General features: G+C 36.3%; 1 protein-coding gene across 2 annotated transcripts in view; it reads right to left on the bottom strand.

Annotated features, from left to right (window-relative positions):
- Positions 1-16898, bottom strand: part of GOLGA4 (golgin A4) — a 68478-nt gene that overhangs the window by 27224 nt on the left and 24356 nt on the right. The window contains exons 5-12 of one of the 2 annotated variants that reach the window (XM_062491645.1): positions 15191-15238; positions 14747-14803; positions 11054-11152; positions 10387-10525; positions 7680-7867; positions 6657-6740; positions 5728-5875; positions 3362-3382 (exon numbers count right to left, since the gene is read on the bottom strand). In XM_062491645.1, coding sequence (XP_062347629.1) covers positions 3362-3382; positions 5728-5875; positions 6657-6740; positions 7680-7867; positions 10387-10525; positions 11054-11152; positions 14747-14803; positions 15191-15238 — 784 coding nt within the window. The remainder of the gene's footprint in view (positions 1-3361; positions 3383-5727; positions 5876-6656; positions 6741-7679; positions 7868-10386; positions 10526-11053; positions 11153-14746; positions 14804-15190; positions 15239-16898) is intronic. The other variant, XM_062492517.1, reaches the window with a different exon arrangement.

The following is a 16898-nucleotide window of genomic DNA, read 5'->3' as shown; positions in this document are numbered from 1 at the left end:
CTGATGCATGGCACTTCATATACCTAACCAGGCACTTTGTATACCTAAGAGTAATTCCAAACTGTAAAACCTAGAGAATAATTTCTTTAAACTGTGTTTCAGAGTCCACAGAGATGGCTTTGATAATTTCAGTATCTCACTATTTACAATTAATGTACACTTCTACCAGCATAGTAGCTGAGTGTTAAGAAGACTGTCTGGTGTTTCTAACTTCACAAATAAAATGCAAAAATAATAAAAAAAAAAGTTAATATTAATTAAAAGTTAAGTTCCAAGAAAACATGAATAGCTATAAGTTGTTTCAAAAGAACACTCAAGCTGCAGTGCTGAAATTTATTTACTCTTGCACAGGATGCACAAACCCACTGAAACATATTTTAATTTACGAAGTAGAAGCAATAATTCCACAGCTTCATCTCACGCTAAGGAGAAGTATTCTAACATGCTTTATTCACTTCACAGATGATAATTTATATATAAAAAGAAAGCAAATAAATTCCAGTATTGTGAGCTTATTTATTTATTCAATACCCCTAAAACTCACTACAACTGATGTCAGACACTATACAGAATTATACAAGACTAGGGTTCAGTCATTATTAGGGAAATCTCTTTTCCTGAATGGATCATGAATGTAGAAAACCCCTGCAGCATATTAGAAAAATCCAGTCTCAGAACACTTACTCTATACTATATGGTTAGAATTCTACTCTACTATACTATATGGTTAGTAGTTTGCAAAACAGAATTTTGGCATGTAAAATTCAAAATCACAGCGCCAATATTAAGACTATAATTTATCAGAGCACAACCCCCTAAATTATATTATTCTATTACACCCTGGACTACTTGGAGTCTATTTTGCAAGAAAACAGAAAAAAATACTTCTTGAAGTGTTATTTAGCATGCTAAGCTTTCTTCCAATAAATTCTGTCCCCAAAAGATAATTGTAATAAACTCACACATCTTTAGTTTTTTGATTCATTGTTAGTTAGTAGGCATTCACAGCACTAATTGCAATCTTTGATTTTTTGAAATTATCTTTAATAACATTCAGACATGTGTTTGAGAAGTGAGCAGTAATTTCTATTCTACATCTTTTTACAACATTAAAACCTGAAGATTTTTATCATAGTCTATACTTTTAAGGCAATGCTGCAATTATGTTTTCAAGTAACTTATTTCATAAAACTAGATTCACCAAAATTCTGATATTTTACAGAATTTTCTTCTGTTTTTTGAGGAAGGCTTTTCCTGACTGCTCACAGCAACAATCATGTTTTAAGGCAAAATTAAAAGGAGCTGTTATTGACTCTGGCAATACCAAAGCAGACTACTGTATCCACTTTTCCACTTCACATTTTGCTTAAATGCTAAATCTATCACAAAAAATTAAGATCACTAGAGATTAATTCAAACAGGGAGACAATCTAAAATGTAATACAAGCATGCACGAGGCTTATAGCTCCTTATTTTGCACAGTTCTTCACTGCTCTATCAAGGCATTTGCCACCTGCAATCTGCAGGACTCAAGTTCTCCCTCCTTGCCACAAGGCACAAGTTGATTCTGGATACAGCCTGCAGAGCTGTGTTTGGAGAACAGTAATGACTTCCCTGATGCTCCTCTCAGTCCTAACAAAAGCAGGCCAAACAAAACTGGTAAAGTCCTTCAGTATTACAGCATTATCTTTTCACAAAACCAAAAAAAACCACAACCAAACAAGCAAACAAAAACTATCAAACCAAAAAAAGACCCCACCCTATGGACCTTTAAAAATTATAGTTTGTAACTAAAGCCTGCAAGTAGAACATCAAGTTATTTCACTTTTCCATACACATTTTCCGATTCTTGTTCTGAGCATAATGTACATTATTTTCATTTGAGAAACCTGTTACTTCTGCAAAGGGAAAGAGAATATGTTTGCCATAGCCCACAGACCAGCCAAAGAGAAGATCCAGGTGCACAACATGAAATGGAATTGCTGAGCAACATGCAGTACAAAAGCTGCAACGCCATAATCACAAGCAGGATGCTAATACAAAAACTAGGAAAAAGCTGATGGTTAAAAAGCCAAAAGGGTATGAAAGCACAAAGAAGCAATACTTCACAGAAACACAGTTAGCTCTCTAAAAGTTAAATTATATGCATCTCAGGCACATTCAGCCCTTAAGCAAAACAGAATATTTTCATTCAAAGTAGTTAATTCTAGTGTAGCTGGACACAACCAAGTTCAGCAAAGGGCTAAACTATCATCAAGCAGACAGAATGTGGTCTCTGTTATCACTGTTACTTTGGATCTTTGAGCGATTTTAATTCTATCAGGTATCAAAACATGGAATAAAGTCCATGTTTTTATTTAAATATTCCTACTCTGAATGCAGAGAGTAAAGGCACTGCCTCTGCATTCTTCTCCAGCCTGCAGAAGTTTTGTTCAGGGAAGATCTTTCAACCAAGTATTGGCTGAATGAAGTCTCACAAAGGCACATTAGCAAGTCAGAAATAGAAACAAGCACACCAACAGAATCTCAGGTGAGTCTTGCAAAACCCCATTCATGTGACAAAGCCTGAAAACCTTCCTGTGCATTATGTAAATCACAAAAAATAAGCCTGAGCAGAGTTTTAAGGTGCACAAAGTTTGCAAAGCTGTTTTTTATAAAACGTGCTGGAGAGTTGACGACTTTACCGATGCCACTCCGAAGTATCAAAATCTTGGTTCCTTTTGCCTTGTCCCTCCCACTCAGAGTAACACCCAGGTGCGCTGCAAAGCCTTCTCATTTCCCCTGCTGGCACTGCACACCTTTTCTCTTGGCCTACAGTGCCTCCTTGTGCTGAAAATTGTCAAGGAAGCAAACCAGCTTTGTAAACTGGCTGGCAAAGGAGGGATTGCACGTTTGATTTCTGAGGACTGAGAGCAGGCATTGTGTCCAAATTTTGAAAAAAAAAGGTTGAAATCATTCCTATAGTTGATTTGTGCATCTATGCTGGACTTAAAATGCACAGTACTAGTCTTTGGTTTTTTTTACTGAAGAAGGGTGCTAAGCATATGTTAATTAAGCTTGCCGAAGAAATGCTCCCTACAAATAGGATTTGCTTTCTAAAGACTTTGTTTGCCTGCAGAATATAAATAGGTCAGTAATCTGCATCCTGAGAAGTCATGAAGTACTTATGCTAGGTAGTCTCAGGAGAAAAAAACTCAAGTTTACCTGGAAATTTATAAATATTAAAAAGATCTTTGTTGAAATTAAACCAAAAAAAGTGTTGTAGTTACCTCAAGTAGAAGTGCCTGAGAAGCACAGAATTTACTTTTTAGAACCCAGTTCAAGCCCCCAGTGTGTGATGTAATAAAACCAGAGCCCTTACCCCAGTCCTGTTCATACAAGGCTTGGGAAAGGCACCATGATTCACTTATTGGCATGTGTGGATGCACAAAAACAAGATGCTCTGTGAGATTTCAACATAATGTACCTCTAACTACAAAATAAAAAAGAACTTCAACCGGGGAGACCAAGTCACAGTTTACACAACACAACAAAAAAAAGCGTACATATCTTTTCACTATTTCATTACACAAAAATGCATTCACATTAAATCAAACACTGGAGCAATTCATGGAAGTCCTGATTTACAAAGAAAAATGCCAGAGATGTAACAGTAGGCAAGATGACATGGAAAACTATCACTTTTTAGCCTCCAGGAAGGAGTACAGAAGTAAATTTCAAGTGCAATATACTTATCCTTATTTAGCTATAACATAAATTATATTAACATTTCTACTTCATTCCATGGATTTAGTTCTTCACTAAACCATGATACAGAAAGAGATGTCTAGAATTTAATAGTCTAAATGCAGGTCATGTGGTTTATGATGACCCTAGCAGAGCAGGAAGGTTAAACCAAATGACATACTGTGGTCCATTCCAACCCTACTCATTCTGTGGTTTTGTCAAAGTCACCTCACATTAACTATCCAAAAAACAGAACTTCAGATGTTGACCTCAAATACATGAAATTGCCCAATGCATAGAACTGTTACAACTCAAAGGCTGGGGCCTAAAAAACTATTTCAGGCTCTCCAGTATGCAAGGTAGTTTTCTCAAATAATTTAGCTGAACTTTAGTGTACTGAACCACACTAACACTGTAGATTACAGTAATTTTGGAATGTATAAAGCCACGGATGTAACAGAAAAATCTAGTAAAGGTCACATTACAATTATGTCCTAAAATCAGTGTTAACTAATTTTCCAAGGGTTCCAACACATATATATGCATGTTTAAAAGACTATAATAAATAAATGCACTTAAAGTTGATACTTATGCACTGTAAAATGAGCCAAAGTATTTAAAATTTTTGTTTAAAAAAGACCACATTTAATACACAAATCCCCCCCTAGAAAAGTCTAGTGTACTAAACACAATATTCATTCAAATTAAATTACTTCTCATTACTTCTCATTCACAACAGAAAGTTTTCCAGTTGTCTACAGAGTCACCTCTAACCTGATTTCAGCTTCTGGCCAGCCAAACTTGAAGAAATTTGTATTAATTAGCATGTGTAGACAACACATTAATAATTCATAATTGTTTCTCCTGCCTTAAAAAAAACTATTGCAAACAACTATAACAATAACTTCATATCTACAGAAGTACTAACAGATTCTTCATCTTCTTTTTTTAATCGTGAAGAGCTTCCTACTTTCCCAGTACCAAACGAAATACAACTTTAGCAGGACTGAGTGACTTCTGAAGTATGAATTTCCAGAACTAAAAAGACACATGCAACCTTGAAAGGGTAGGAGAGGAAGGCACCTAATCAAAATGTTTGTTACTTTGACAAGATGGATGCTCCAGCTGCTTTTCTGCATTACAGCAGAATGATCTATCTAGATTAAATTTTAAAATTGCAAGTTCTAATCTAAATCTACATAGATTTAAAGGAAATCACTAGAAACTGTATTGTTTGAATTCCTCATTGCTTTTCAGAGAAAGAAAATATGTATATTTTACTCAAAGTAACACATGAGCTTCTGCTAAAAGACTGAGCTTCTTTATGTGCCCATAAGAACAAACTAAATTACTCTAAAAGAATTCTGATGTAGTACAAAACTATTTCACTGTTTAAAAAACAATGGTTTAACTTCATGCAAAAGAACTCCAAGCACACATAATGTTACCTGATTTCCATTAAAAGCAAACTACATCATATACCAGTTACATAAATGCTCTTCTGTTACAAGCTTGAAGCAAAAGGAATCATCACTGTTGCTTCACTTAAATCAGAAAAGCTTCCATTAAAATAATTGAAGGAAAATGCTTACTATGGTTATAACATTTTTACTTCTTCACAAACTCATACACTTTCTGCTATGATTTCTATGTGAATTCCTGGTGGCATTATAATGACAATTTATGGGTAGATGCAAGTTTCACTTCTTAAGTTAGATCAGAAGACTTCAATCTTTTCTCCTACAAACAGGGAAGTAGAGCTGCCTTTCAGAAGTTTCCATCCTAAATCCAGTTTTATTGGTAACAGACAAATCAGTCAAAAGCATCCCTAAACTCTTCTATCCAGAAGTGAAATTAGTAATGATGGTAGTATGGGTGATGTATAGAACAGAAAAAAGAGCACCTCTTAATATCCATTCCAAACAACAACTGTTAAAAAAAAACACACTGAAGCTTTCTGATGTACAAATATGAAAGCCAACAATCTATGTATATTCTTACCAGCTCTTTCAGATTTTTCTTTCTGTTCTTTTAATTCTTCGCCTTTTGTAGTTATTTGTTTGATTCGAGCACGCAGTTGGGCTATCTCCTCCTCCTTCATTTCCAATGTTTCATGCATTTGCCGCTTTGTCTCCGCAATTACCATGCCCTAAGGAAGAGGTCCTTGTGATAAAAAGCTAGCAAATAAATAAGACACATACCTGAAACAATTTCAAGCCAGGGCAAAATCCTTGCCAGGAATAAACGAATAAACTGTAGTCTGTTACTACAAGATTAGAGATCATGGGATTTTTCAATGTCAAAAAACAGAAAATGCTAACAAAGAGGAGATATGAATAGGAATTATTTTTATGAGCATCCAAAATTAATCTAGTGATGAAAAGAACTCCAGCAAACGTGGACCATGCAAAACTTTCCTCCTTCTAGTACAGCTACTTTCCTTTGAAACATATATTCTGCAAAAAAACCCAAACTAAAAGTAGAGTCTGCACTTCTTTGAGAATACACCATGCAATCTTAGTCACATCTCTTATGACACGACCAGAAGTTACTCCAGGTACCAAGGCTGTGATTAAATAACTTTTAAGGAGCTAAAAACTGAGAATCTCCTTATCATCTATGGAAAGTACAGTTACTTTACTGGTTATTTTTAAATTAATTGTATCTCAAATGCATGCGTGTTTGTTTTTCTGTTTTAGAGTTGGTATCAAGGAGTGAATTCAGTATATCTGCTTCATCCTAAATAATATCATGTTGCTGTATTACATATCACCTAACAGACTTAAACAATAAAATTCTTAAGTAGCTTAAATTACTTGTTTAGAAAAGCATAGATGAAACCATGAGGCTTCTAAAACAAGCTTCTAATACCAAGAGCCAGATATTCAGTGATTTAAACAATCTTCCTCAAAACCTACAGCTTTGTTTACCTTGTCTTGTTCTAGCTGTTCAATCAAATTCTTTGCATCACGTAGCTGCGTAATCAGTTTAGTCTTCTCAGCCATGTGAAGGTCCTAAAAAAAGATCCCAACCACAAGCTGGTTGACAAACAGCTTAGCTTTGGCTCTTATCCTGCACTATCCCTTAGAGGAAGAACACAATTGAGAGAAACTGCAGTGGGCAGTTTTAAATTACTTTTATATCTCCGAGAGGTAGGCTGCCTTATGGCTTGAAGGCTTTGTTACAGCCACCCCACATGGATGTTTGAGTTGCTAAAGCAAAACGAGAAATAAGTCTAAGATTTCTGCTTTATTATCTGCATCTTGGTTTACAAGAGGATCTCAGCAAAGCAACATGAATGATTGTTACCAGCCTTGCTCTAGAAAATGTCATTAAAATACTCGAGTCTTTCAAAGCTTTTTCCAACCAGGCTAGTGGTCAGAGATGAAGATAGAGATGGGAATCTGATCTCTGTAACTAAAGTTAAATACAGCTATATTTAGCACATTTTCAGGTTTATGATACCTTACTTATGCTCCACACTCAGCATTAATGGCCTTAAAAAGGAAATTGAGGAAAGTGATAGTTTATTAGCTTTGGGATTGCGCTTATTTTCCCTATATTGCGATCTGTGCTGTCTTCCTTTTTTTTCTCTTAATTTACATAATTAATGCCTCATTCACTATGTCTTAAAGGTTTAGCTCTGCTCCACTTCTCTCACTTTACCTTCTGTCTTCTGTGTTAAGAAAGTCTTTTTCTCAACCCAATTTCCCACAACTACTTATTTCTGATACCATTCTAATGATTATTCATACAGTAAGGTTTCATACACTACTTCACCACTCTAGAATAATTGCTGAGTGTATTAATTCCAGGTGGGTTTTTCACATTTATCCCCAAAAAAGTACAGGGACAGTTTGTTTCATGGTCTGCCATATCAATAAATATTGGAAATACTGGAGTTGTTACTGTATTTTCAAGGCTACCCATAAAGCCAAGAGCATTCTCCATACCTTCATTTTCTCCAGTTCCTGAAGCCTCTCTTCCAGCTGTTCTTGAAGTGCCTCCTTCTCATTGGTCAGCTGGGCACAGCGCTCCTTATGTGAGCGAATAGTCTCCTTACAACGCTGTAGCAAGTTCTCTTGGCGCTTCACCCTCTGGTTAAGAGTTTCCAGTGTTTTAACAGAATCTTCATTACCCTCTATAATACAACATACCAACATTACCATATGCAACCATTTCCAAAATGTAGATCTGCATTCATCATTCACAATACAATGGACTCACAGGTCTCTAGAGAAAGTTGTGTGAAGTCCGCAAAACTTCTTAGTTCCTACTGTAAATGCCAGAAACATTCTACACATACACAGAATAGTAAGCACAGTCTTTCACACCGAGTTAGCTTACAAAACCCCAGTTACTTTATCGGCTTCAACAGAAAGCTATTAAGCAACAAGGGTCTTTTATGCAACTAAACAGTCATCATGATTTATAAACCTGCCTGCTGCTACTAACAGAATATGCACAAGTAGGAAAAAACGTGAAGCAAAGCAAATCATACCTCTCAAGTGCCATGCACAGATTCTTGCTTTCCCAAGGCTGGGTATGACATTAGGTCTAAAATATTCAGGTTGGCAATAGTACATTCAGCAGGATAAAGGTTATACTTAGTGCTTTTCTGAGTTGTACTCATAGAATCACAGAATGGTTTGGGTTGGAAGGGATCTTAAAGACCTTCTAGTTCCAACCTCTGCCATAGGCTGGAACACCTGACAATAGAACAAATTGCTCAGAGTTCAATCCAGCCTGGTCTTTCAAAGGATGGGGCATCCACAACTCTGAGCAACTTGTTCCAGTGCCTCACCACCCTCACAGTAAAGAATTTTTTCTCATGTCTATAAGTTAAACCTACTCCATTTCAGTTTGAATGACTGTATAAACAGCACATTCGGTAGTATTTTACTGTATTTTACTGTCTGCTTCCGCTCTGATGCTCTGGAGGCTGCAAGAATATTTGGCATTGTACTGGATTTGCATGGCCAAGCTTCAGTAGTGGAAAGGGAGCTACAGGGGTGGTTTCTACAAGGATCTGCCAGAAGCTTTCTTCATGTCTGGCAGAGCCAATCCCTGGCAAAACTCCAAAGAAGATGTGCTGCTCATCAAGGCTGGGCCAATTAGAAATGGGGGTAATGCCTCTGTGATGAAAAATTTAAGAAGAAAAAATAGTTATTGCACAGTAACTGCAGCCAAAGAAAAGAAAAGTGATAACATGTGAGGGGAACAACTCTGCAGACATGAAGATCTGTGGAGAAGGAGGAGGTGCTTCAGGCACTGGAGCTGAGTTTACGCTGCTGCCTGTGGTGCAGACCATGGTGAAGCAGCTGTGCCCCTGCAGCCCTTGCAGGTCCATGGGGGACCCTTGCCAGAGCAGGTAGATGCCTCAGAGGAGGCTGTGACCCTGTGGGAGGCCCATGGAGAGAGGCTCCCACTCTGGAGTAGCCTGTCCTTGAAGAACTGCACCCTGTGGAAGAGTGACCCACACTGCAGCAGTTATGGGAGGGCTGCTGCCTGTGGGATGTGCTCACACTGCAGCAGCTCACAGGGAGTGCTGCACATGAGATGGGCTCATGCTGGGAAAGTTCTTGGAGAACTGTCTCCTGTGGGAGGGATCCCAGGGTGGAACAGGAGAAGGACCTCTCTCCCTGAGCAGCAGATGAAACCACAGGTGATGAACTGACCATAAAACCACATTCCCTGTCTCCCTGCCCCACTGGGGAAGGAGATAGAGCTGGGAAGGAGAGAGCTAATTCAAGCCTGTTTTGGCCAGTATTTAATGAGGGAACTCTCCTGGGCCTCATCTCAATTCATGAATCCTTCTTTAAATTTTCTCTCCTCTGTCCAGCTGTGAAGGAGAGTGAGATAGCCACTTTGGTGGATGCCTGACACACTACAGTCCAGAAGACATCTTGAATCACAATTTTTCATTACTAACTAAGCAGTACAGAAATCATTGCACTAGATAAGAACATCTCTCACCTAACACCTCATATCACCCATAAAAATAAAAGCATAGCAGATGCTGAATAAATAAAGTTTCAAGATGTATGTTTATATCTATCTTAACCCTACCTTTCATGAAGGGTACCAATGAAAAGACACTTATTATATCAGCATTATAATGTCCCTTGTTCAGTAATCAAATATATACAACACGGAAAATCCCATTAATTTAAACAATGTCCAGATGTGAGGAACACTTAGGTTATTCAATAGCAGGAATATAAAAAATTATCTTTGTTTTCATTTTTTCTTCTGATAAAACAAGAGAAAGAAAACCCTAAACTCACAAACAAGAAGAGAGACTGGCAACTAATCTGCTCTCTAAACTCCAGGAATAGGTCCTCACTTATTGGGGAGAGAATCTCTTAATAGTATTAAGTAGGGATAGTAAGAATACCGACCAAGAAAGCAATAATTACAATGTATTACCAATATCAACAAAGAAAAGACATACCAGATCTAAACTCTTATGTAAATTTAATTTCTTAAAAGGGTTATCCTGTCCTCTGGCAGCCAGATGGTTTTCAAAACAGTTGTCTTCCTCTAGAAAATACATCCTTACTATGATATGGTCAGCCCTAAATATTGTTACTCCATCATAAATAACAGCAGGTTTATTCCCCATAATGTAAGGTCTCCTGAAAAAGCCAAAATACCTACCATTGCTTCCTGGTTCCACAATATTTTCTGCACTGACTTCTTTCATTGGACTTTGAACTTGTGGTTCTGGTTGGACATTCTCATGAGGCAATTCAGTGCCTATCTGTCCATTCTGCAATCTCTGTTTCAGCAAGGACACCTAAACAAATTGTTCTTTGTGTTAAAAATTCCAAGGACTGTAATCAGATAAATTTTTAATCTTTTAAACTGGAAAGAGTTAAATTAATTTTGATATTAGCAAGTAGAAAGAGGAAAAATCTGTCTGGAATTTTTTACCATTTTTTAAAAGTCAAAATTATGTTCCCATTAACAAAAATAAAATTACTATTGGTAGAGAAACAAAGACCAATTAAGCAAAATACATGAATTTTGCAAAAGCAATTTTAGGTCAGACATCTGCTAATGTTGATGTCTTGATCACAAAAACATCACAAAGGTATTCAAGTGCAAATCAGTCAATCATATTTAACATGAGTGAGATTTTTACACATGTATCCTCTATCAAACAGACACACTTAATTTCTATAAAATCCTAAATTGACAAGAAGCTTTACAACTTCAGAGCAATTGTAATAAAACATGGATATGCATTATAGGAAATATGTAACTAAAAAGAAAAAGTAAGAAGAGCAGTTTTAAACAACATCTGCTGGGTAAATTATCTTACCTGAGTTTGCAGGACACTAATAAGTTGATCCTTTTCTTCTAAGGAAGCATCAAACTCCTCTTGGAGATGTTTCTTAGCTTGTTGATCCATCTGGAGCTCCTGATAATACATACACATCTCAAATATATACTGAAATGTGAACTTAAAAGACTTATGAAAATATTATGAAATAATATCTAAAATATCTCTTTCATAGTTGTGATCTCAAAATACAGCCATAGAGGGTATATATATCTTTTTACTATACAACATTCCACACAATATAATAAGAGCATCCAATTATAATACCAGCATTAAAGCAGTGAGCAGTTGAGATTTGATGCAAAATTATCAAGGATTCTTTTTCCTTAAAGTAAGTTCGTATAGGGATCATTTCAAGCCTGCTCCTGAAAAACTGTCTTCCATGCACACATTTCTCATGGAAGCTGAAGACTGCACTTTCATAGATTCTTTGTTTAACCACCAAATTAAGTCAACATAAAGAGCAGAAAGGTAAAATTCATTATGCTCATTCAATATGGCACCATTCTAAAATGACAAATGCCATGTATAAGAGAAGAAAATTGGTCTTTTTATTCCACAAATGTATCTCAAATGAGAAAGGCAGAGAATGCCAAATAATTTAAACACGTGGCTTTACTTGATACTTGCATGCATTTGTTTGGCTGAACACTCTTAGAAACTTGTAGATATTGCCTAAATTCTTTAGTAACAAATTCTTTTGTAACATATTTCCTAAAGGAGATTTCCTCTAATTACTTCCTATGCTTTTAAAGTTTAAACATATAAATTTCTTTAAATAATTACCATTCTAACAGAAAATAAATGTACTTAAATTAATTCACATCTAACTGCTTATTGACAGAACCAGAACCACATATGCACTGCAAATATTTTCAGAAACTTTAAAATCTTTTTTATTTATATATTTATTTCATCCATATATATCTTCCCCATGATTTATCCCAGGAAAAGAATGCCTCTATGACTGTTATTCTGCAAAAATCACTTGTATAAAAGCAACCACTACTCATAAACACGAGTTCCATTAGCCAGCCAAAGACACAGGATGATAGAAAGAAAGCATGAAAAAGCAAATGAGATAAAACAGTGCACTGGGTGCTTCCTGCGCTGGTTTCCTCCAGCTCTAAATCTTGTTTTAATGCTGTCTTGCTATCTATCCCTTGCCTCCAGAAGTGAATGCCCTGCACAGATGAGGCTGATAACAGCTTTGAAAACCACAGCTGTATGAGCTCAGTCTGCCCAGCCATGCACAGGCAGGACAGAGAGGGAAAGCAACGCTGCAAAAACCATTCTTCTCTTCCCAGCTATATCCACTTCTTAACACTGCATTGCCTCATGTTCTCAGCAATTACTGATCACACTTCTGCCCTGTATTTCTGAGCTTTAGAAGCAATTCCTTTCAAACAAAGCAAAGCAGGCCAGTGTGAGAACAAGTGTCAAAGAGATTTACTGAACCAACACAGAAATGGTCCTCTTTGGATCTCAGAGTCCCTTCTGATCCTTTTCTGAGAAGAACACTGAAGACTGCTTTAAGACTGGTTTTGAGGAATTACTCCTAACAGGAGAAAACTAAGATAAGCCAAAACATATTGATTTCTAGGGATCGTGTCACACAGGCAATTTAGCCTAAAAAAAGACTACTTTACTCTTACATGGCCCTCTTAGAAGAAACTTGCCTGATTCAACATATTTATGGGGGAAATGGATTGTATGATGGAGAAAAGGATTACTAAAATTAATTTCTGATAACAAATTACAACATCAGTAAATTAACTACTTTGGACCATTTTAGCTTCCACCATGGAAACCTATCATTTTATTTGCAATTTTTCCTTCACTGTCTGTTTTACCTAATACTGCAACACCTGGGCTTCCAAAAAACTAGAAAAACACTTTTTGAAGTGTATCAATTAATGAAAAAAAATTTCAGTGTTAGATTTGAAGGAATCTTTAAATTTACAAGTCAGGTAAGAATTAAATTAAAATTTGCACATATCTATATATCTATATCTATATCTATATCTATATCTATATCTATAAAAGACAGATGTATAACTTATCTACATATATGAATCACAGAGACTATGACAGAAGTGAAACATAAAATGCACGTATCCAACCCCTTGTCATATGCCAAAGATTTTAACTCTGTTCCACATATGCTTTCCTGACTTTAACAAGTAGTAATAAACTGGAAAACTAATCCTACAGGAGCATGTAGATATAGACCTGTGACAGAATAAGCTTTTTCATTTGACCTTGCAGAGATATGGAAAAGATACAACTATGGCAAGCCAAATCTGACATTAATGCAATGGTTTTTTCTCTCCTATGCACTGACAGTTTAGCTTAGGACATGGTGACAGTCCAGACACAGCTCAGATGAGCACGATACTCCCAGCACTGACACACAGATCTCAGCGGCTGGGGCAGAAACAGCACAGATGTGAACCAAAATGCTATCCCAATAACACACACAACTCACAGCATGCTTACCTGCATTACTCCTGGGATCACTGAAGAGTGCCCATCAATTTGCCAGTGACCTCCCCTGAAATGACTGGGTGCATGACTAGTCACAGGGATAGCTCCTTGTGGGTGAGCTTGAGCCTTGAGTACACACATGGCCAGACACTCACAGTCACCATCCCTCATTATGAAGGGGACAGGTTTTGGTCCCTGTCTGCAGGGAAAACACCCAGCTGCCTGGAGTGAGTCTCCCTTCAGGCATATGTGGGACCTCACCATGGTCTAATGGCTCCTGCAACCTCCATGCCAGAACCTCCATGCCAGTGCTGCTGCACAGCATGGCACATGCCAGAAGCAGGTGTGCAGTCATAAGACAAAGCCTGTGACTTTGGGCTAAATGGTACCCAGCTCTCCAGCAACATAAGGGCATGGACAGAGGCCTTTGCATGCCTGTTTCCAAACCTGGTGCTGCACTAGCTTCTGAGGCAATCAAAAGGCTTCAGCGACACATTGTGCTTCACCAGGGCTTGACAACATGGTGCTTTTCAACTTGCTCTTTTGATCTGCTCTGCCTATTCATCAATACACATTTTTAAAGTCCATTGTGTTTATTATAATTTCCAAATACACTAGAGCTTCTCCTTTTAATTTCACTACAACCTAAGGAGGCAAGTCACAACACAACCTGTGTGATTTTATGATTAAAACCAAACTGTACTGAAATCCATAAAACAATGTAAGTATTACAACTGAGATAAAGATGATTTTTTTTTTAATTTTCCAAATTTTTTATAGTCATTGAAATCCTTATGAAAATGTGCCTATAACTTGTGTTTCCCTAAATTAGTATTTGTCATTAATGAAAAAGTGACAGATTGCACAGACACATCTGTGGCTGGGCCCAACAATACTGAAAGAACCACATGTACTTCTACCTATTTCACAATGAACAAGAGAAGTAGTTCAGCTGGTGATGCACTGCTCTATCTTAAGAGCATAGCAAAAACCTGCTGAATAGGAAGCAAGCCAGAGGAGTAACCCCTTACAAGCAAAACAAAGAAAGAAACAAAAAAAAACCCAGTAAAATACCTTACTCTATAACAGAAAATATTTTGTGAATAAAAAAGTCAAAAGCTAGGCAGAAAAAGATCCTATGTAGGTGTGATATAAAGTAAACATGCAAACAATAAAGGAAATTACCTCTCTCAATTCCCCAATTCTGCGAAGTGCTTTATCCTGGCTTTGACTCAGAATGCTCTTAAGAAAAAAGGAAGAATAAAGATCAGGTGTATTAAATGTAATTTTAAAATGGATAAATAAATTTTAAAAATTCACAGATGTAATGATTTGTTTCTCTTTCAAGTCATGCTTGATGTGGAAGTACTGTCATAAACAGCCAACTGTGGGTTGGCAATCTATCAATCTATCACCTGATGTCAGCTGATGCAAGAAAAAGGCTGGAGTACAAAACTTCACAGCTATTTCGACAAATTAATTTTACCTTGGCTTCCTTAGAAATGCCAGCTAAGAAATCATCTTCTGTTACATACACACAACACACTGAAATTTAAATCTGTATTGTCATTACACATTTTAAGATTCAAAAAAGCATGCAGGTAAGAGAGAATAAAAAGTAATGCTTACCTGTAGCTTCTTCTTTTCCCGCTGGATAACTTGATAAGCAGACACTAGCTAAAATACACAAATTGGATATAAAGATGGTAATACACCTGTGTATAGCCATCAAAATAATTTCCTTAGTTGTATCACTACCTGCATTTTCAAACTCTTCGCTCCACTTGAGAAAGCTCTTTCGATAGAAATATACTTAAATTTTCTTTTTTTTTTTTTTTGTATCTATAATATATCTCCAATGTGTCAAAAATATGCAATCCTACGTGACAAAACAATGATGTTACTCAGCATTCATACACAGTTTTCCCTTCCCTGAGATGACATACCACATACCATCCTTCAACACTGGGGGTGAAATCCAACAGTATCAGAAAGTTACACTCCCGACAGCTACCCCACAGGGGTGAGCACTTGTAAGAGTACCTGTCCCAGGGAGATTAAGCAAAGCTAATTTTACAAAAAGCATGCATTAAAAAAAAATTCTAAATTTAACAAAAAAAAGTGTAATGTTCTCATCCCATATGCTTTGCAAATATCCAGCAAAGACAGATTGAAAGTGGACAGTATTTCCTTTCACTGTAAGCTGACAAAAGGAGTAACTGCACAATTTCGTTTACTTAAATATTTGATTACAACTGCCAAGTAGCATTAGGTTGAAGTAGCATAATGGCACTTGGAATTAGAACATTCTGTTTTCAAACTGAAGAAAAATTTAAGAAAATCAAATCTAAAACACCAAAACCAGAAATCAGTAAATCAAAATATATCTTCAAATTCTTTTTTTTTAAAAAAATAAACATTTTCAGAATTCAGAATTACTTTTAATTTCAAAGTCATATTTATTTGAGAATAAGAAAATCAGAATTTTAAGAAAATAAAATCTTTTAAGAAAATCAAAACTGCAATGAGTGGTATCCTTTACCATATTTCTGAGATGTTAATTTTGCATCCTACTTTAAGAGGGAAAAAAGATTTCTGCCTTCATTACTCATTATATATTGAAACAAGTTTCTTCCAAGCTCCAGCAAAACAATTCTTTTCAATTAAACTAAGGAAACTCACAAAACCAGGGAAAAAACCCAAGCCTTTCTGACAGAGAAAGTTAGGACTTGGTGGGCAGATTACACGAATACAAAAAAAACCCAAATAAGCAAAAAAAGCTAAAACAAACCCACAAATGGAACAATTTTCATTTTAGCAACTACTATTTACAAAAATATTTTAAAATACTTATTACACTAGCTAGAAATGAAGGTAAAATTACTGTGAGACAACTGCTTTTTCAGGCATATGCTGAATACTGCAGTCACTGTATGCATATTTTAGACTCCAGGGATTTCGACAAAAGTCTGCACTGGAATTTTTGTATTTGAGGGCAGCAAACATTAAAAGAACTGCAAAAAACAGCACAAACGTCCAGTTTTAAATACAACATACATTTCAAAAAATAACAAAAATCCAAACAAAACCCCAAAACTAATTAAAAAAACCCAATACCAAAATACCACCATCAGTTAGATAACTTCACTTTCTCCAGTAATTGGGAAAATGAGTAGTGAAACTACTTATATAATTGGTTTTCACTAAAATATGAAAAAAAAATAAGAGGTTTGAATTAATTCCTCCCAGGGAATACCTGGAAATTATGAAGAATAGAACTTGTTTCTTGAAAACAGAATGCTTGCCTATTGCACATGGTGAGAATATACACTGTGCA

The sequence above is a fragment of the Cinclus cinclus genome, chromosome 1, assembly GCF_963662255.1.
Source record: "Cinclus cinclus chromosome 1, bCinCin1.1, whole genome shotgun sequence".
NCBI classification, from domain to species: Eukaryota; Metazoa; Chordata; class Aves; order Passeriformes; family Cinclidae; genus Cinclus; species Cinclus cinclus.
This window is presented reverse-complemented; position numbering and strand designations above follow the sequence as displayed.